We start from the raw sequence: 20,047 nt of genomic DNA on the forward strand, positions 1-20,047 counted from the left end.
GATTGGCTTAGGTGTCCATCGCTCTCGTTGACGTGCCAATCACCGAGCACAAGGCGCTGAGGCAAGCCCAAGAGCTTTCCCAGTCGCGGTCCAGCTTTCTCAGGTTTGCTTTTTAATTTCCTCGGTTTCCTGTTCCGGAGGCGCGGGTGGCGCTATGGTCTTGGTGGCTGCAGAATAAGCCTGGCTTTGCTTTGACGGCAACCTCGCGGCCCGAGGGCCTTTTGTAGGTAAAAAGGGGCAACGTGTGGGTGTTGGAACAGGGAGCCTTTCCGAGTGTCGGGTTTAAACGGGGCTGGAGTCCGGCGCTGGGGCGAGAGGCGCCTTTAAGTTAAGGTCGGGCAGCCCCTCAATACATCTGCAGCTAAGGGCAAAAAAGCGACCCTAGGCCCGAATCCCGCAAACAAATAGAAGTAAAAAATGCGGCCTTTCATTCATTTGTGGAGAGCTTGCGGTGGTCCAGGCCTGGGGCCGCCCGGGTCTCGGAGCGGAAGGAGACGCTGAGCCCAGCGCTTGCCTGTTGGGGCTCACAGTCTGGCGGGAGATGCAAACAGGGAAATGCAATTACAAATCAGCTGGACAAAGGTGACTGGCTTGGGGATGCAAGTGGGGGAAAGGGTGTTCTCAATAACGTAGGCACGCTTTGCAACTCTTTCAACATAGACTGATGTTCCTGGACGTGTTAACTATGCGAAACAGCTCCCTCGGGTTCCCTCCTTCCATACAGCAACCCGGGAGTAGACAGACGCAGAAAATAAGTGTTTTTCCAGTTGCAATGAATTCCTTGACTTTTGACTTTGGATTAAAGTTTGCATCCGTAGCACAGTCTGACTGTGCTTCAGTATGTCAGTTTCATAATCAGTGTTTTCAGGTATTCTCTCTATAGAAACATCCATGAGGATCTAATCCTGAAAGTTCAACTATTACACACTGTTACAAGTGGTGGTGATCCTGTTTCTCACCTCTAGGTTCAACACTCCTTTGTGTTCCCTGGATCCTGTGCATACCTCTTTTTTCTTGGTTATTGCCTTATTTATTTATTTTTTTAAAAGATGTGTTTTTTTAAAGTGGATTCAGAGCTTGAGTTTTGCAGGCTGTGTGTCTTACTCAACATTGAGTCCACAGGGCCTACCACATGTGTAGGCTCATCGAATATCCCATAAATCTGAAAAGGCCTACTCTTTGGTTTTGGTAATGCAGATACGTCATGGGTATATGTGAAAGGGAAATGTATAATAGCAACATAGGAACCTCTGTCATTGGTGAGATAGTAAACATTTATTGACCACCTACTATGTGCAGGATGTTCTGCCAGGGGCTGTGAAGGATACAGAAATGACTATGAATCAACCCCTGTCCTCAAGGAGCTAATAATCTAGAGGAGGAGTTAGAAATGTGCACACATGACTATAACATGAGACAGCCTCTGGTAAGTGCTGTAAAAGAAGTAAGTAAGTCTAGAGGGAATGGGATTACTTTCTAAAGGGCACTAGGAAAGTCTTCACAAAAGAGGTGGCAGCTTATGTAGGTGGATGAAACACAGTGGACAGATTCATAGAGCAGGGGATTTTAGAAGAGTGGGAGCAAAGAGCAAGCTGGGTGATAGTACTTGGTATGTTAGGCAAGTGGGAAAATCTGGGCACTTCATAGGGAAGGTGATGGAGGATAAGCCTGGAAGAAGTTGAGTCCAGGTTATAGAAGGCCTTAAAGGCCAAGCATTAGATTCTGTTGGCCATGAGCCGTGAGTAGCCTGTGGTGGCAAGATCAACTATGTAGGTCCGAGGTTTATCATGAAGGCCTTAGACTGATAATAATCATAAATCAGATATTATTTGATGCCTACTAGTTACTAGGCACACTGAGTGAACAGCTAGATAATTTGACATTACTTGCTTGAACCTTTAAAAAATCAACCTTAAGCCTATTGGTAAAACTTTTAGTTAGATAGACTTGAGGAAGATGCTTCTACATTAAAATTTTTTGCATTTAATATATATTTGAGTTTTTAAAATATTTGCTGAAGCTTAAGTATTTGGAAAGTCATTCACAGTCACAGCATTTTTCCATGGAAAGCTGAGGATGAAATCAAGGATAACTTGTGTTTACAAATTATAGTTATATTTGAATTTGACTGCTAGTCTCATTGTGATAGGACATCTTAAAAGTTAGTTGTAAACATTAATTTGGGGGGTATACTCTTAATATTGTTGGTATGCTTAATGCGTTGGAGAATGTAAAATCAGCATTAAGATAATTGCAGACAGCAGTTTGGGCAGCATTTTTATGCCTGTTTTATTCTTTCTGTCCTCTAGCGCTTATGTTCTATGTGGAAGATGTGACATATCCAGACAGTACGTTATGATGCAAGGCAATACGTGGTGAGTGGTGTGACTGTAATGGTGGCGGTTTGGTGACAGCGGAGAGAAGAACAAACACTGGCACTGGGGCCGAGGGTGTGGGAGGCACTTTGATATGTGTGGAGCGGAGGAAATGTGTTCCCGTGGGCCACGTTCATGGCTGGGAACATGCCAGAGCCCTACCCTGATGGAGCTTATAGTTCTGAGGGACAGCCAGATGTGAAAGGTGGAATGAGGTAACTAGTTGGTGAAGTGTGATTTACTATAAAACCTGCCAAGAAGCAGCGCAGAGTGTGAGAGGGGGAGCCTGACAAAGGCCTGGTGGGTGGTGATAGTGACTGTAGAAAGGCCAGCAAGGGTGTTATTATTGTAGCCAAGGAAGAAATGATGGTGTGAAGTGGATGAAATCAGGAAATATTTATATGAAGAGAAGTGATGGGGATTTAAAATAAATTTTTGGCTAAAAGGGATAAGGCAAGAAAAGTTACCAGATAATTCCCTCGTGTATGATTTGAGGACCAGTAAACGCTATTATGTATTGAGATAGGAAACGCTAAAAGAGGAGCCAGTGGTACCGTCTTGGAGGGGAGGGTTATTAATTCCGTGTAGGACCTGTTACGTTGCATTTATGGAGTCTCTGCTGAGTGGAGGAAGGTGAAGACGAAGATGCTGGTGCAGATGTAGAGATGTAGAGAATGTGGGGTGTGTGGGTGGGATGATGTGGCAAGGTTCAGATTTTGGGGGAGCCTGAGCACAGACATAACAGCAAATAATTTAACAGTGGGATGTTGAGTTCATCATTCTGAAGGAGGAGCAGCGGAGGGAGGGACTGAGACAGGGGAAGAAGAGTTTACTGGCTGTGAGGAGTTTGAGGTATTAACAGAGAACGCAGCGTCAGATGGGTGGACTAATCCAGTGGCTGAAGGGGTCTGTCAGTTGCTCGGGAAGGTGGTCAGGCATTTGTGAAACCCTGTTTATGGTGAGTTTTTGGTTCGTTTTTCTTTTTCTCTTTTTCTTACCTCCCGCAAAGTCATAGAATGTCATTCCACCCAGGACGAGGGTGTCCCCGAGGGCGAGGAGGACATGGAGCCAGACCCTCAGCCCCAGCCTTCAGGCCCCAAAATCTGAGACTGCTTCACCCTCAGCAGCCTCCTGTGCAATATCAATACGAACCCCCAAGTGCCCCTTCTACCACGTTCTCAAACTCTCCAGCCCCCAATTTTCTGCCACCACGACCAGACTTTGTCCCCTTCCCTCCTCCCATGCCTCCGTCAGCCCAAGGCCCTCTTCCCCCCTGCCCTATACGGCCCCCCTTCCCAAACCACCAGATGAGGCCCCCCTTCCCCGTGCCTCCCTGTTTTCCTCCTATGCCACCACCAATGCCCTGTCCTAATAACCCCCCAGTCCCTGGAGCACCTCCTGGACAAGGCACTTTCCCCTTCATGATGCCCCCTCCTTCCATGCCCCACCCTCCACCCCCTCCCGTCATGCCACAGCAGGTCAATTATCAGTACCCTCCAGGATACTCACACCACAATTTCCCACCTCCCAATTTTAATAGCTTCCAGAACAACCCCAGTTCTTTCCCGCCCAGTGCTAATAATAGCAGTAGTCCTCATTTTAGGCACCTCCCTCCATACCCACTCCCAAAGGCTCCCAGTGAGAGAAGGTCCCCAGAAAGGCTCAAGCACTACGAGGATCACAGGCACCGGGATCATAGTCACGGGCGAGGCGAGAGGCACCGGTCCCTGGATCGGCGGGAACGAGGCCGAAGTCCTGACAGGAGAAGACAAGACAGCCGCTACAGATCAGATTACGACCGAGGGAGGACGCCCTCCCGTCACCGGAGCTATGAGCGGAGCAGGTAAAGCCCATGTGTGTTCTTAGTGAACTGCAGAGGTCCGTTTGGGTTTCTCAGAAAACCAAACCAAAAAGGTCCAGCAGTGCATTTTTGATTTATAAAAGGAAGGAAGAAAGCATGTTTGGGGCTGTTTTTAAGAGGAAGAAACAACTGACAAAGTAGTTAATGTCAGAAAAGCAACTTTTGAAAAGCATTTCAAAATTATCATTGTAGATTCATTGCCATGAGTGTAAGCTAATTACTCTGCATAATACAGCTGACATTTTAATGATCTATGAAGGTTCCTGTATTGCTTTTTCGTGTGTTTTTTTTTGCATTATCATATTTATTTTTGTTCAGTATGATTACTGTATCAGGTTAAAGCACCTGAGTTCTTTTGGAATTGATCTGTGTATGGTGTTAGGAATCAAATTAGTTAAGCAGAACTTGCTTTCTGGCTTTTAGGATAAGTGGAAGTTTATGATACATAGTTGCCTTCTTGCTCTGTTTCCTTGTAAAATGCAATAACGTTCTTTACAAAGTTTTCAAAATAGTTTTTAATTTGATTTTGTTGCATTGAAATGTATTCATACTGAGGAAATTTGTATTTGAAAAATACTGTTTCATTCCAGATCACATTCATTTTTTTCAAGAGACCAAGTGTTTGTACCAGATATATGTAAGAAAGTAAGATTTCCAGCAGGCATTTCTAAACTGGGACTCATAGATGGGTTTATAGAAATGCCGTGAAGTTATATGCCGAATTTTATGTGTCTGCATGTTTTTCTGTAAGTAAAGTGGTACCTTACAGCAGAGTCTCAAGACTTTTCTCCAAAAGTCTAAGAACCAGGGGTTTAGACGGAAAAATAAAACTATGTAGATAACAGTCGTACCAAATAATTTGTACCTTCAGTTGAACTCTTTACATTGTTGAAGCTTTCCATTTGTCGAGCTAGTAGTGGTGCTTCTCCTTCTGTCCCCTGTGATGTGTTTACCTTCATTGTCCTGTGGAACTTCTGTGCTGAAAGGGTTTGAGCTCCCCAACCCAGGTCACTTCACTATGTGGGCTTGTAGAGAGCTGGTCTAGGCTCCCGTGGAATTGGTTCACTTCTCGGTTTCCACGTTTTTCTCATGGCTGTTGATTTTCAAGGTAATGACTGAACATTTTGCCAGTTAATGGTGGTAGTCATTCTCAGTCCTGAAGAGAGTGACTAGTGCTTAGAAGGTTTGGAAGGAAAATATGGTGTTTCCTCTTCCTAATGCCCAGTGGAAGGTAGAAGGGAACTCATTTCTTGCAGAGATAACTGATTTCTGGTGGGCCAGACCTGGCTGAGAGTTGATAGACTCTAAAAAATTTTTCAGTGTGAATTACTGTTTCTAGTCAGTTTTGTCCTTAATTTTTCTCTGATGGACTGATTGGCAGAGGCCTATGATAGTTTATTTTATAAGTTTATGGTAAAAATCTAAACTGGAAAGTGTTAATAGTTTTCTTTAGACTTTGAAATGATTGTTAATAATCCTGTTTCTGGGGAAACACTTTGCTGTGGACTTCAACATTCTAGAAATTCTAGAAGGGCACTCCCCCCCCCCCCCCCATTTTGGGCTGCTGCAGTTAGAAGAATTCTTAGGACTCTGCTGTAAAAATCCTAAATTCTTGAATCAGGCTTAAACTTGGAGCTATGTGTTTATTTAAAGAACCTTATGTCCTCTCACCTGAGGATCTCTACTGGTAAGTGAAATCAAGTGCCACAAATCTGCATTATCCCAAACCACAGCTCTTTTACATAGTAAAGACCTGCTTAGGCAGGCAGCTCATCTTTCTATGTGGCCTTTATTTCTGTAGGAATTGTTTTGTAATGCACTTGGGTGTTTGCCTTAGTGTCACGGCCACATTATAGTCAGCTCCCTTTGAGGTCTTAGGTAGAGGTCAGTCATCTGTCTTATATGGAATGTTTCTGTGAAAAAGAAAAGGGGGGACACAGGATGTCCTAGCATAACTCTAGAAGTATATTGGAGAAAACCAAAACGTCACAAATTTGTGCATTAGATCGTGTTAAGTCTGTGTAAATTCTGTGGTCTGTCATCTGGTGACTTTTCCGCTTGCTTCTTAGGGTAAGTCAGTCTGTCCTTTTTCAGATCCCATCTTCCTTCTTTTTCTCCTCTAAAATATGGTTAAATACTAGTTACCAGATTGTTTTAGGACAAACTCTTTCTAGAGAAGTTTGTGGAGAAGTGGGTGTGTGTATTTGTTATCAGGAAAGATCAAGGTTAGTCTGGGGAATGAGAAAAGAAACAGCCACAGTTGCAGTGTACTAAGCATGCTGTTCTGCAGTGTGGTGGGGTCAGTGCAGCGGTTTCCCAGAACTGAGTGGGGCTAACGCACAATAATCCCTATAACTGTCCTGGTGAGTACAATGTGTAGCCATCGGAGAGCTAGTATTATGTACTAAGGAATATCTGGATGCTTGCAGACAACGAAGAGTCTTTGGAAAAGTAACCCAAACACTGTTTTTTTGCTTTACATGGGTTCATTATGTAGTGTTACTAATGTGCTTTCCATCTACATTGGCCTTCTCAGTTCATATCCAATCCAAGGTAGCAATCATTGTCAGAAGTGTCATTCTCAAATGAAAAATTCTATTGCCTAGATGTTAAAATACAAACAAAAAATTAGGAATGTCCTTTCAGTTGAGTTATATTATTTGGAATATAGGCAATTATTCTTTTCAGCCACCATGCCATTACACATTACATTTTATTTGTCATGTGGTACCACTCACTACTTGGGATTTTACTGCTTAAAAGTAAGCTGTAACTTTATTTATTGATTTTTTTAAAGGAATCTCTACACCCCATGTGGGGCTCAAACTCACAACCCCAGGAGCAGGAGTTGCATGTTCTGCTGACTGAGCCAGCCAGGGACCTCAGTAAACTGTAATTTTAGAAGTGTATGAGATAAAGAATGTAGAATCCCAAGCTCAGGCTACTTTATTTTGGATAGCCGGTGTATACCTGAGGCTTATACACATGTCAGAAGGAATCTTTCTTGAGGAGGGGTGATCTTTAAGTGAAAAACAATTTCGGCTTTAATATCTACACAGTTGATCATTTTTGTAAGCTTTGCTTTTCAGTGTATTTATATTTCTCCTATTTGGCTATAGGTTGGGGGATGTTTTTGAGTTCAGACCTATTTGTAGTCTTCTTGCTGGACCCCAGCTACTATGACTTTTTTTTTTTTTCACTCTAAGATTGGGTGGTTATTTCCCTTAGATTTAGTTCTGATTTAAACATTCTATATGGAGTTCCAAGTTTTATTCCAGATCCTCATTGCACTTACTAAATAGACTCAGAATTGTTATCATTATTAAATTCCCATTTTACATTGAAAGGTTTTAAAATCCCTCATTCTATTTTATGTTGCATAAACCCAGTGTCTCCATTTAGAGTTGTTTCCAGATGAAAACAGCGTATTAAGGTGAAGTGACTTATAGTCTCATGGCAGTCAGGGATACCTAGAACTGTAACTCAGGCCTCTAACCTATAAGAGTTTAGAACTCTTCAATTATAGAACCTTATCTTAATTTTCGCAATAAGAGTTTTAATTTACATTTATTTGATGGATGAAATTGGGAGTTTTCTTGAAATGACTAGGTGGTAGAATCCTTGAAACTTTTCCCTGTAGGTTAAACAACTGAGGATTGGCTGGTTGGACCATCTGGAGAGAAGATTATCATAAATCCCTTTGCTGCTTGGCATTGACTTCTTTCTTTAAAGAAAACAACAAAAAATGTCCAAGTTAACTTCTGTAAAGTGAAAAGCGCCTTTATCCTTTAATAAATATGAATAAAGATGTCCCATAGAGAACAGTGCCTGAAAAATTTGTGAGGTCCATTTATTTAGAAGATGAATTTAGTGAAAAGAGATGGTATTTTTGAGTCTTTCTGTTGAAAACAGCTCTGTGTCTTAATTCCTTTAAGAGAGCGGGAACGGGAGAGACACAGGCACCGGGACAGCCGAAGATCACCATCTCTGGAAAGGTCCTACAAAAAAGAGTATAAGAGATCTGGAAGGTAAGCAAGGAGTTGACACTGAAAGAAGTCCTAGATCTCCTTGAATTAGGTTTTGTGCTTATACATAACATCACCAAGTCTTCAAAGTAGCCTAAGAGTCTATCCAAAATGCCCTGTGAAAAGCTAAATCAGCTAGTAACTTAAAAACCTTTATTTTCGAGATGTATTGAAGATACACAAGGAAAATCTTGATAGATTTCCAAAAAATCAGAAATTTTACAGGTCACTTTTTCTGGCCTCAATTGCTTTAAAACTATATACACATTAATAATTTAAGGTGTAAAAAAAGGAAATTTGGGAATTCATAATTATGCTCTTAAATTTACTTGTTTCAGAAAAAAAAAAAGAAACTCCAGTCACATTTTATTTAGAAGAACGACATTGAGATTGTTGTAAACCAAAATCTATAGGGTGTAACCAGTTCTATATCAAGAGGTAAAATTTGTGGACCTATAATCAAGAACAGCACTCTGGAGTCTGATAGATTAGGGGTCAGTTATTCTTCCAATTTTGATATTGGGCAGAATTATCTAACCATTTGAAGCCTCAGTGTCTTTGTCTAAAATAAGAAGTTACACTTGCTTTATTGAGTGGCTAGGAGTCATTGAGATAATACATGTAAAAACACTTAGAACTGGTTCCAGAGTTAGTGCCAAATAATGTTAGTTATTTGCCAAGTTAGTTAGTGCCAAATCAATAACTATGTATGTATATGTTTTATATGTAGGATTATATGTAATATACGTAAATATGTTTATATAATTGTCATATGATTACTTGGCTCTACATATTGGTAGAGTATAAGAAATGCAGAAAAAGGGATTTAAAGATAAAAAAATTAATGAAATAGCAAACAACTATAGCACTATAGCAATAATTGGAAGTAAATGCAAGACTTCTTTGAAAGGTCGTATGATTTATAAAGTGGCAAATCAGGAAAAGAAAAACGACATTCCATTAGGTAGAAGAAAGAATGGATCATAAGAATGAAAGGGATTTAGGGTGCCTGGGTGGTTCATTTTGTTAAGAGACTATCTTTGGCTCAGGCCCTGATCCCAGGCTCCTGGTATCGAGCCCCACATCGGGCTCCTTGCTAATTGTGGAGCCTGCTTCTCCTTTCCCTCTACCTGCTACTCTGTCTGCTTGTTCTCTCTCTCTCTCTCTCTGTCAAATAAATAAATAAATAATTTTTAAAAAATGAAGGGGATTTAAAAATTCTCGTATGTAGGTAAAAGTACAGATGCTGTATTTACAAAATTTAAAAACTTGGTTGTGATGCATTGATTTTGATGAAAGCGGATACTACAAATCACTTAAGAAGCAAAAAGTGTATTAGGACAGTAACTGGAAAAAATTGAAAAAGTTGGATTTGTACCACGTCCAAAAAAGTTTTAGACCGTTGTAGAACATTGATGAAGATGGAAGGTGAACTCAGCCCATGCTGTGATGCCCAGAAAACCGACATGGCATAATGTTAGTAACCCAATGGAAAGAAAACTACAAAACCATCTCTCTTATGAATATGGATATGAAAATACTGATTAGTATATTAGCCAGTTCTTTTTAGTAGCATGCTAAATAATAGTTTACTCCAAGATTGCATGGGTAAATCGGTTAGTATTAGGAAATCTTTTTTTTCTTTTTTAAGATTTTTAAAAATTATTTGACAGAAAGAGAGAGACAGCAAGAGAGACAACACAAGCAGGGGGAGTGGGAGAGGGAGACGCAGGCTTCCTGCTGAGCAGGGAAGCCAATGCGGGGCTCCATGCCAGGACCCTGGGATCATGACCTGAGCTGAAGGCAGATGCTTAATGACTGAGCCACCCAGGCACCCCTATAATTAATTCTTTGTTTCAAAACCTGTAGAGTTATCTCAGTTCCTATTTATTTGGTATTTAAAATAGAACCAGCATCCTCTTATAAATAGAAGGCTTGGTAAACTAGGTATATAAAGACTTCTCTAACATGATGGAGAATATCATCTCATGATGAACCTGACTGACACCATCTCAGAAGAGCCAGATTTAGTGTTTAAACCTTTCAGTCCTTCCCATACAAGTTAGGAAAAAGATGCAGTTCCATTGCCTATCACTGTCACCTAACAAGAAGTGAACAAAAAACATTGCAATCATGTGTATCCCAGGTATTGTATTGGTGTGAGTGATACAGTCAGTCACAAGAGTCCCCACTTTAGGAATGAGAAAGTTAAGTGTTTTAGGAATGAGAAGTACTTTTGATAGAGCAATTACACGTTGCTCTGGGAACACAATAGTGTGAGCTCAGTCTCAGGAAGTCATAAAAAAATCCAAATTTTACCTCTTTTTATAGTTGATACTTGAAGTGTCTATAGGAATGCTTTAAGGAAGGGGATGGAAGAGGGAGAGAAAAGCACATGTGTGAAGGTTGCAGTGTAGACAAGTGCTCTGAGAAGGTCAAGCCTGGATGCTGGGAAGTGAGTTTAGATGGCTTTTGAGGTAATCTGTACAAGCGATTGTGCCTAGATCAGTGCAGTGACAGTGGTAATGGGGAACGGTAGAGGGAACTGAGTAGTAACTATCTCAGTACTGACTGAGATAGGGTCAGTAGGATAACTGATGGGGAGGGAAGAGTCAACAGCCATCACCTGAGACCTGGTGCTCGCCGTGGGCCATGGGGGTTGGGGAGCCCAAGGAAAGATGCAAGATGAGTACAGTTTGGGCATGTGGAGTTTGAGAATCTGTGAGCCAACCAAGTGGAATTGTGTGGTAGTTAATTGGGTACACAGGTGTAAAGTTAAGAAAAGAGATCCCAGCTGGAAATACTAAATGGCAGGGATTAGATGAGATTTACAAGGAAGAGTTTGTTCAGAGAAAGGGCCTGTGTGGAGGAGTTGCTAAGGACAGGGGGAAAAAGAAGCCAGATATTGTGGACCTCAAACCACTGAGGGCCCATTTGAGGTTGGTGATTATTAATGTAGAGTGCTGGGAATCTCTTTGGTCTAGTGGTTTCTTCTCCAATGCCCAGTAGCTTGTGGAGAAGGCAGAGGCTTGGATTCCATGAGTTCCAACTAATGCAGAGGATGAGAAATTAAAATCAGAGATGGAAGTACTGTAAAGGAGGAAAACTTACAGTTTGTAGTATAGCTTGTTTTGAAGAAACAAGTTCAAATTTGGATTTGAAGTTTGGAGTGCCTGAGACACTAACCTAAACATATGACCCTCTCAAAGTGTTAAAAAAAAAATATTAATTGATATTCACAACAGACAACGCTGACCATCCATCATTCAAGACACCTGCCTCAAGAGGAGTGGAGTGAGGATAGTTTTGCCCCTGTTTCTTGGCATAAACATTTGGTGGGATTTTAGTACATGTCAAAATGTCTGTGTCAAACAACCGTATTAGCATTTAACTACCATTTAATAGCTTTGTGGTATTGGGCAAGTGATGCAGTTCATAATTCTGTTTCCTCTGTAGGAGAGGTTCATATCTGCCTCACAGGATTCTTCTAAGGATTAAATGTGTCAGTAAATTGCTTAGCAGAGTGTTAGGCTTGCAGTGAACACTAAAATAAACACACAAACTAACCAAACCATACTAGTGGAAGCTAAGAGTTGCCATTTTTAGCTAATGGTATTAGCAGGAAAATTCAAGAGGATCAGCTAAGAAACAATGAGAATTAATTCACTGAAGTTGGCAATTATAAAAGAAATATACCAAAATTAATATACTTCCTAAATACTGGAAACACGTAAGAAAATGTAGGGGGGTGGGAATGTAGGTTCACTCTAAAAAATAAACTAAAATTAAATATCTTAATAAATTTAAAAAATACATAGATCAGTGTGAAGAAAACTAGAAATGTAGCTAAAGACAAGATGGTGTAAATGCATGGAGGAATTCCATATTCCCACAGTGGAAGTGGAGGGCAGTGTTGTGAAAAATACCAGTTTTCTTCAAATAATCCATGATTTTAATGTAACTTCAGTTGAACTACTAGTTTTAAAACTTTACAGTGACTCCAGTTCTTCTTTGGAATAGAAGTAAGAATAATGAAGAAAAATAATTATGCTGGGATACTTAGTTTAGTGGAATCAAAATGTTCAATACACAGAATAATTAAAACGATTTGATGTGGGTATAAAATACCCCAAGTAATGAGCAACATTCAAATAATAGGAAAATTTGCATTTATCGTAAAATTATTTAAAGTCAGAGGAGAAACTGATGGGACAATTGATAAACCATATGGAGGAAAAAACGGAAATTAGATTTCTGTCTTATATTTTGGAGAGGTAGATAAAAAAGTTTAATGATAAGAAGTAACTGAAGGAAATAAAGAATATTTATTTAACTTTGAGATGGGAAAGTATTCCAAACATTACACTAAGGCAGGCAGCATAAGCAAAAAAATCTCCAGATTTGGCTGTGTTAAGTTATATGTAGCAATGGACAGAATTAAAAGGAAGACAGAAAACTGAAAGAGTTTGCATTCCATTGACAGAGGGGCAGTTATCTTAATCAAAAACCTTTTTTCAATGAATAAAAAAGACTATATTCCTAATTTTAACAATATTGGCATGGCATATGATTGGGATGTTCATAAAGAAAGTGAACATGAAACGTTATTTCAGTAGTGATCAAAAAAATTCGAAGTTAAGATGCTTCTTTCATCAGAATGGCAAAGATTTTAAAAAATCATGTTGACAGGATGTGTGGAAATGGGAACTCACATGTGGTTTTGATTGTAGTCTAAACTGGTACTACCTATCTAGAGGAAAGCCTTAAAAAATTAGTATACATTCTTTGTGTGGAATAATTTGACAGGTGTACAAAGGACACAAGTGTGATTCACAGTAGCATTTATGATGGCAAAAAAAAAAGTAACAGCCTAAATGACTCTGATTAGATTTGTTAAATTATGGCCACATATATATATAAAAGAACAGTATGCGCCTATTATAAAAGTGGTTCAGATATAGATGCATTGAAATAGAAAGGTATTCCTGATTTTCTTTTGAGCGAGAAAGGCAGGCTATAGAGTTCCTTTTTTTTTTGTTAAACCGTGTGTGTCTTTATATATAGTCCTGTATCTATATGTTTTAACATATTTGTGAAATGTAGTGGTTATCTCAGAGTGGTTTTATGGGTGAGTTACTTTATTTTTGTTAATACTTTAGTAGCTTTCTACAGTGGATGTATATACATTGTATGGTAACTTCTGGTAACAAAATTAATGATGTACATTGTAACATTTAGAAGTTATATCAGTAAGTAATCAGTGTATGTAATCTTTCTAATCAGCCACCCATTCTCCCCTACACCCTCACACACTCCCTGTCATAAAATCAGAAGTTAGTGGTAGAGTTGATGTGAATAGTGAATCTATGACTTTGATCCGATTGTAAGCTTTCTTGGATGATAGTGACTTTGCTAGCTGTGGCTGCAGAGGATGCCCACAGAGCACTGATACAGCAGTTACTGTCCACGGCTGCATTCTCAGGGTCTGTTCGGTTGCATTTAAATTTTTGGATCTTAAGTTAAAATCTGACCTGTAGGTTTTTCTTTCTAAACATAATCATAGGATGGGCCTTTGTGTATTTCAAGCAGAAATTCAAGGATATTGAGTTGTTTTTACACTTTTTAATTGAGTTAATATTAATCTGTGCAGCGATCAGAATTAGACAGAGTGGTGGTTCACTAATGAGTAACCCAAGTGTGGGCTTCCAGAGAGGTGGTTGGGGAGGATAAGGTTCACTCTTGATTTATGGTCCTCAGGCTTAGTTTATTGGCCAAGCTGAAACCATGTTTTGTGCAGCCTTTCTTTTTTCTTGGCAAAGCAAGCTGTGGAAGATTCAAAACGAGTATTCTCGTTGCTGAGATTGTCTGTATGTGGAGATTTTCCAATATTTCCGAAATATCTTTCTCTTCTAGGAGTTACGGTTTGCCGGTTGTCCCTGAACCTGCTGGATGCACACCAGAATTACCTGGGGAGATTATTAAAAATACAGATTCTTGGGCCCCACCCCCGGAGACTGTGAATCAGTAAGTAGATCTGGGGTAGGGCCTGGGAATTTGTATTTTTAAACAACTAACTTCAGGTGATTCTGATGCCATCAGACTAGTGTTCGGGAATCACTGGTTTAACAAAAGTAAAAGGCCACTGGTATGGCCTTTTTATTTGAGGTAAAAAGTGAACTAAGCAGTTGAAATAGAATCATTTTACAACATAAGAACATTTTAAATAATTAGCATCCTTTGCCTCCTTTTAAAGTCGCTCCCCAAGTAGGGAGAAAAAGAGAGCTCGTTGGGAGGAAGAGAAAGAAAGATGGAGTGACAGCCAGAGCACTGGCAAAGAGAAGAATTATACCTCAATAAAGGAAAAAGAGCCGGAGGAGACACTGCCTGACAAAAATGAGGAAGAGGAAGAAGAACTTCTGAAGCCTGTGTGGATCCGCTGCACCCACTCAGAAAACTACTACTCCAGTGACCCCATGGATCAGGTGGTAGGTCTGAGAAGCTGTAGACCGGGGTTTCTCAATTTTGGCACCTTTGGCCTTTGGAGTCAGATAATTCTTTGGTGGGGCCCGCCCTGTGCATTGTAAGACGTTGAGCAGCGTCTCTGGGCTGCACGCACGGGATGCGCACTTGTGATGCTGAAGCTGTCTTCAGGTGCTGTCAGACGCCCCCTCCTCCCGTAGAACCACTGCTGTAGACCAAAGTTGGCTTATACAACCAAATGCAAGAGTGCTGCCGTAGATTAATTAAAGTATCTCTTCATTCTGCATTTTTATAACACTGCTAGTCTTGATACTGGTGGTTTGATCAGCTTTCACACGTAACTACTGTATGCAGTTTTTGGTTATGCGTTTATGTGTATTTTTTCCCTGCAAAATGGGAGATAAGAATTTGAGTTTGTCTCTTACAAGTCTGGCTTTGACCAAAGATAACCACGGGAAGTTTTCCCATGCATATTGGCTGCTTTTTTGGAAGCAGGGATCATCATCCGTCACCCTTCATGGGCTAGTGAGAGATTCAGTGCACGTGCTGCTCAAGGCGAGGCTTCCGGCCTTGGCAGCCCACTCTCTCGTTGCTGTATCCAGCTCCATGATCTCCTCTTTCATATGCTTGCCTCTTTTCCTTTTGTTCCTCCTATCTCCATTTTATTTTTGGTTGCCCTCTATTTAGTCTCTTTCTCCTGATGGGTGTTATGACTCCATCCCACTGGTTTAGGCCTGTTTGCCACAGGTAGACACGTGGTAATGCTCACTGATTAAATGGGTGAGTGCAGGAATGATCATGTACCGGTTTGGGAGGTGAGAAGTTGGAGATGTCTGATTTAGTGGGTGGGGTTAGATAAAAAAGCATTCTCTTTGGAATTTTGTGAAACTAGCTTCAACTTGGCCTGGGCTATATTCTACAGGGAACTTAAAAGTAGACTCTCTTGTCTTAAGACAAAAGAATTTGAGAAATCTCATGGTGTTGTGGTCTTTTGCTTGGTAAACTAGAGCAGGGTTTTAAGTCGTGGTTCATGTGATGATGCAGGAAGGGGAAAGCTCACATGCTGAGCACCCTTATGGTGCTGCAACTTTACTCATGCTTCCCCCATTACCTCACTTCATTTTCAAAAAAGAAAGTATCTGTAGGTTAAGAATGTGGGTGTGAGTCATGCTTGACTAATCGTGACTTAAAGAAGCTGCGTTTATTTCTCTAAAGTTGTCTGGAGGGACATGGTGGCTGGTGTTCATTCAGTGGGTCACTGATGGCAGGGCTCTAGGTTGGCATCTGCTGCCTCTGGAAAATCCATCCCATGCCTGGGTTGACCCCAGGCATCGTCTTTACACACTTCTGTCCAAACATAGGATACAGGGATCGTGTGGGGTAGGACCTTCCTCCAGGAACTTGCTTGGAACTCCCGTGGATCTTGTCTTCCATCCCTTTCCCAGGTCTACATCATAGGTCTTTCCCAGGGTTTCATTTTCCTTTACTGCTATAATAAATTTCCACAGACTTCATGGCTACCACAACACACATTTATTATCTCACAGCTTTGTAGGTCAGAACTCAAACTTAGGTCTTACTGGCTAAACCAACGTGTCAGCAAGGCTGTGTTCCTTTCTGGAGAGAATCTGGTTTCTTGCTCTCTCAGGTAGTTGGAAGAGTTGAGTTCCTTGTGGCTAAGGGACAGAGGTCCTTGTTCACTTGCTGGCTGGCTAGTGCAGGTTGCTTCCAGCTTCTGGGGGCCGTGTGCATCCCTTGGCTCATAGATCACTTCCTTCATCTTCAAAACCAGCAGTGCAGGTCGAGTGTCTCCTGTGTGTTGAGAATCTCCTGACTTCTTCTTTCGCTGCACCTCTCACTACTGTTGGGAAAGGTTTTCCGCTCTTAAGGGCTCGTGTTAGACTGAGCCTACCCAGATTATCCAGGATAATCTCCTCAAATTCCTTAATCACATCTGCAAAGTTTTCTGTGCCACATAAGGTAACATATTTAGTTCTGGGGGATTAGGACAGAGACATCTTTGAGGGTCAGAGGGACTACTTTTCCTGAGATCAGGAATTCTCTACCCAAATCTGAAGGGAATCATGGTTCTTTTAGCAAGGAAGAAGGGAAGAATGGCTGTCATGGATATTAATATCTTTAAAATAACAAAGGTGAAGACATTGAGGCTCAAAGAGTTTAAACAGGCATAGTTTTTTTTCCTCCTACTTTTATGGGTGTATTAAAACTGGTGTAGAAGGAAAACTAATAAACTAGAAGCCCAACATTGACCTTTGTGTTTTGTCTTCTGGTGTAGAGAGATGGCAAGAATGTCAGCTAGCCTAGATTTGCCGATGTCGGTAATGAGTTGAGGCTTTGAAAAAAGCAATACCTCTTTCAGGATAACTGCAAATTTTAGGATTTGCTTTTTATGTCTGATAGGTCTGGCTCTTACATTTTCAAAATTACTAAGTTGAAGAGTATGGCATTTAAAGTGATTTCAACCTGAAGAGAGAGTGGAGCAAAGTGGAGAATTTCCTCTAGGCGTGCATTGTGGAACCCTATGTTTGTGGAGTGTATGCAAATGTGCGTGTGTTCGTGTCCCTTTATTTATGGGGCGTATGTCTGTGGGGGAGGATATATAAGATGTTAACGTCTTCCTTTTTCCGTTTAAAGCTTCTGTTTATTATAGAGACAGAGAGAGTGTGCTAGTGGGGAGAGTGGCCGAGGGAGGAGAGAGAATCTTGAGCAGACTCCATGCTCAGCTCAATCTTGTGGCCCTGAGATCATGACTTGAGCTGAAACCAAGAGGCAGATTTTTTTTTTTTAAAGATTTTATTTATTTATTTATCAGACAGAGATCACAAGTAAGCCTAGAGGCAGGCAGAGAGAGAGGAGGAATCAGGCTTCCTGCTGAGCAGAGAGCCCGATGCGGGGCTCCATCCCAGGCCCCTGAGATCATGACCTGGGCTGAAGGCAGAGGCTTTAACCCATTGAGCCACCCAGGTGCCCCCAAGAGGCAGATTCTTAACTGAGCCACCCAGGTGCTCCTGTCTTTGGCACTTTAGATGCTACCAAGATGTTCCTTTTTAAAAAAAAAAAATTAATTTGAATATAGTTGACAATGTTACATTAGTTTCAGGTGTGCAACATACAACATGTTTCCCTTATTTCATGCTCAAAAGTGTAGCTACCACCACCTGTCACCATGCGATGGTATCACAGTGTCATTGACTATATTCCCTATGCTGTGTCTTTTATCCCTGTGATTTCTTTGTTCCATAGGATATTCATTTTTGATCATTGGGTTAATGTGGAAGACAGAATTAGTGATTTTTTTTTTTAAAGATTTTATTTATTTATTTGACAGAGAGAGATCACAAGTAGGCAGAGAGGCAGGCAGAGAGAGAGAGAGAGAGGGAAGCAGGCTCCCTGCTGAGCAGAGAGCCCAATGCGGGACTCGATCCCAGGACCCTGAGATCATGACCTGAGCCGAAGGCAGCGGCTTAACCCATTGAGCCACCCAGGTGCCCAGAATTAGTGATTTTTAGTAGTGGGAAAGTGTATGTTCCATAGGAAAGTGTCAGCTATCATGATATCCTGTGGGGGACGGGGGTCATGATTTATTTTGTCATATCAGAAGGGCATAGACCATAGACGAACAGTTCTTATGTTTCTCAGTGTTGGCAGAGTGTATTTTCATGAGGATTGTGTTAGCCATAAATGTTGTATGTGATTCAGAACACCATTGCTAGCATTAGGAATTTTGATTTAAATGTTTGTTAAGTTGAAGGAGATGGCATCTTGCTGTTACAAATCTTTGATTATTTGTGAAGTCCTATGTCTCTTTGGTATGGCTATTGTTGATGTAGTTCCTAATATTGATCCTTTCTTTTTCAAAGGGAGATTCTACTGTGGTTGGAACAAGTAGGCTGCGTGACTTATACGATAAATTTGAGGAAGAGCTGGGGAGTAGGCAAGAAAAGGCCAAAGCCGCTAGACCTCCTTGGGAGCCTCCTAAGACGAAGCTAGATGAAGATTTGGGTGAGTCACAAACTTCGGACTAACTTCTAGACCAAGACCCTGGACTCTTGTGATTGCTGAAACCTTGACTTTGGAGATGAGTTCTTGAGAGTCACACATTGGAATTTCTTCTCTTTCATTTTATTTTCCTTAATTATGGTCAGCAAAATACATAACAATGGAACTTTCTCTTCTTTGATCTTATTTTTCCTTAGTTGATAAGAGATCTCATTTGCAGGACATGTTAACAGTCATGTCCCGTGTAGAATTGTCTAGTCCTAGAATCAGAAGGGACCATAGATCAGCCTCCCCACCAAAAGCAGGAGCCTGTTAACCCCAACCCTGTGCCTTGTGCCACTCATGGACAGGCATTCCCTGTGGCCCTCGCCACTGCCAGGGGACTCCTGCTTTGATGAGGAAATGCCAGTGCTGGGCCACCTCTGATTGAAGGTTTCTCTCAACTCACACAGATACTTTCCATAACTTTCTTGTATGGTGGTCTGTTTTTCCATGTGTATTCTGAGGTTTCAAGTAGATGCTAAGATCTTTGAGGATAGAAACTGCTTTTTACCACTTTGAGGCCTTAGCCCCTAAGAGAAAGCGAGTCACAGATGAGGCATTCACTGTGCCTTTTCCATGTTCTTTGGCTCTCATCTGCCCACCTTCATTATGTCTCCCAGCTGAGAGGCAGTGTCCATGTGGGCAAAAACACTGATGGAACCAGCTGGCCTAGGTTCAAATCCCTGCTCTATCACTTGGTATGTGACCTTAGGGAAGCGATTTAATCTCTCTGTGCCGTACTTTTCTCCTCTGTAAAAGAAGGAAGACAATAGCATCTGTCTTATGCAATACACTCAAAAATCCAACTGTGTAAGTGTGGGGTTTTATTATTGTGCTCTACTACGTTAATCTCTTGTAGGATTAATCTACGTTCTAAGTCTGTTTTTAAAAATTGTGGTAAAATACACATTACGCAAAATGTACCATTTAACCACTTTTTAAATATACAGTTCAGTAGTATTGAGACCATTTACATTGTTGTGTAGTCTCCAGAACTTTCATTTTGCTCAGCTTAAACTCTGTACCCATTAAACAACTCCCCAGTCCCTCTTCCCACTAACCTCTGGCAACCACCATCCTGCTTTCTCTTCTATGAATCTGAGCTCTAGTCTAGTACCTCCTAGAAGCAGAGTCATACGGTATTTGTCTTTTTGTGACTGGCTTACATCACTTAGCAAACTTCTCAGTCTTTTTATCTAGTTACTTCCAAGGGCTAAAATCTTCTTTTGCTCCTATGGAGAGAA

General features: G+C 41.0%; 1 protein-coding gene across 8 annotated transcripts in view; it reads left to right on the forward strand.

Moving 5' to 3' along the window:
* The first annotated feature begins 98 nt into the window (after window positions 1-98).
* The window catches only part of DROSHA (drosha ribonuclease III), a 120,988-nt gene continuing 101,039 nt past the window's right edge, over window positions 99-20,047 (forward strand). For 3 of the 8 annotated variants that reach the window (XM_045999361.1, XM_045999364.1, XM_045999368.1), the window contains exons 1-8: window positions 125-223; window positions 1,300-1,426; window positions 2,310-2,375; window positions 3,385-4,218; window positions 8,172-8,264; window positions 14,175-14,285; window positions 14,515-14,746; window positions 18,623-18,764. In XM_045999361.1, coding sequence (XP_045855317.1) covers window positions 2,356-2,375; window positions 3,385-4,218; window positions 8,172-8,264; window positions 14,175-14,285; window positions 14,515-14,746; window positions 18,623-18,764 — 1,432 coding nt within the window. In that variant the 5' untranslated portion in view covers window positions 125-223; window positions 1,300-1,426; window positions 2,310-2,355. Of the gene's footprint in view, window positions 228-1,299; window positions 1,427-2,309; window positions 2,376-3,384; window positions 4,219-8,171; window positions 8,265-14,174; window positions 14,286-14,514; window positions 14,747-18,622; window positions 18,765-20,047 lie in introns of all 8 variants that reach the window. The other 5 variants (XM_045999362.1, XM_045999365.1, XM_045999367.1 and 2 more) reach the window with 5 other exon arrangements.

This window comes from Meles meles, chromosome 3, assembly GCF_922984935.1.
Source record: "Meles meles chromosome 3, mMelMel3.1 paternal haplotype, whole genome shotgun sequence".
NCBI classification, from domain to species: domain Eukaryota; kingdom Metazoa; phylum Chordata; class Mammalia; order Carnivora; family Mustelidae; genus Meles; species Meles meles.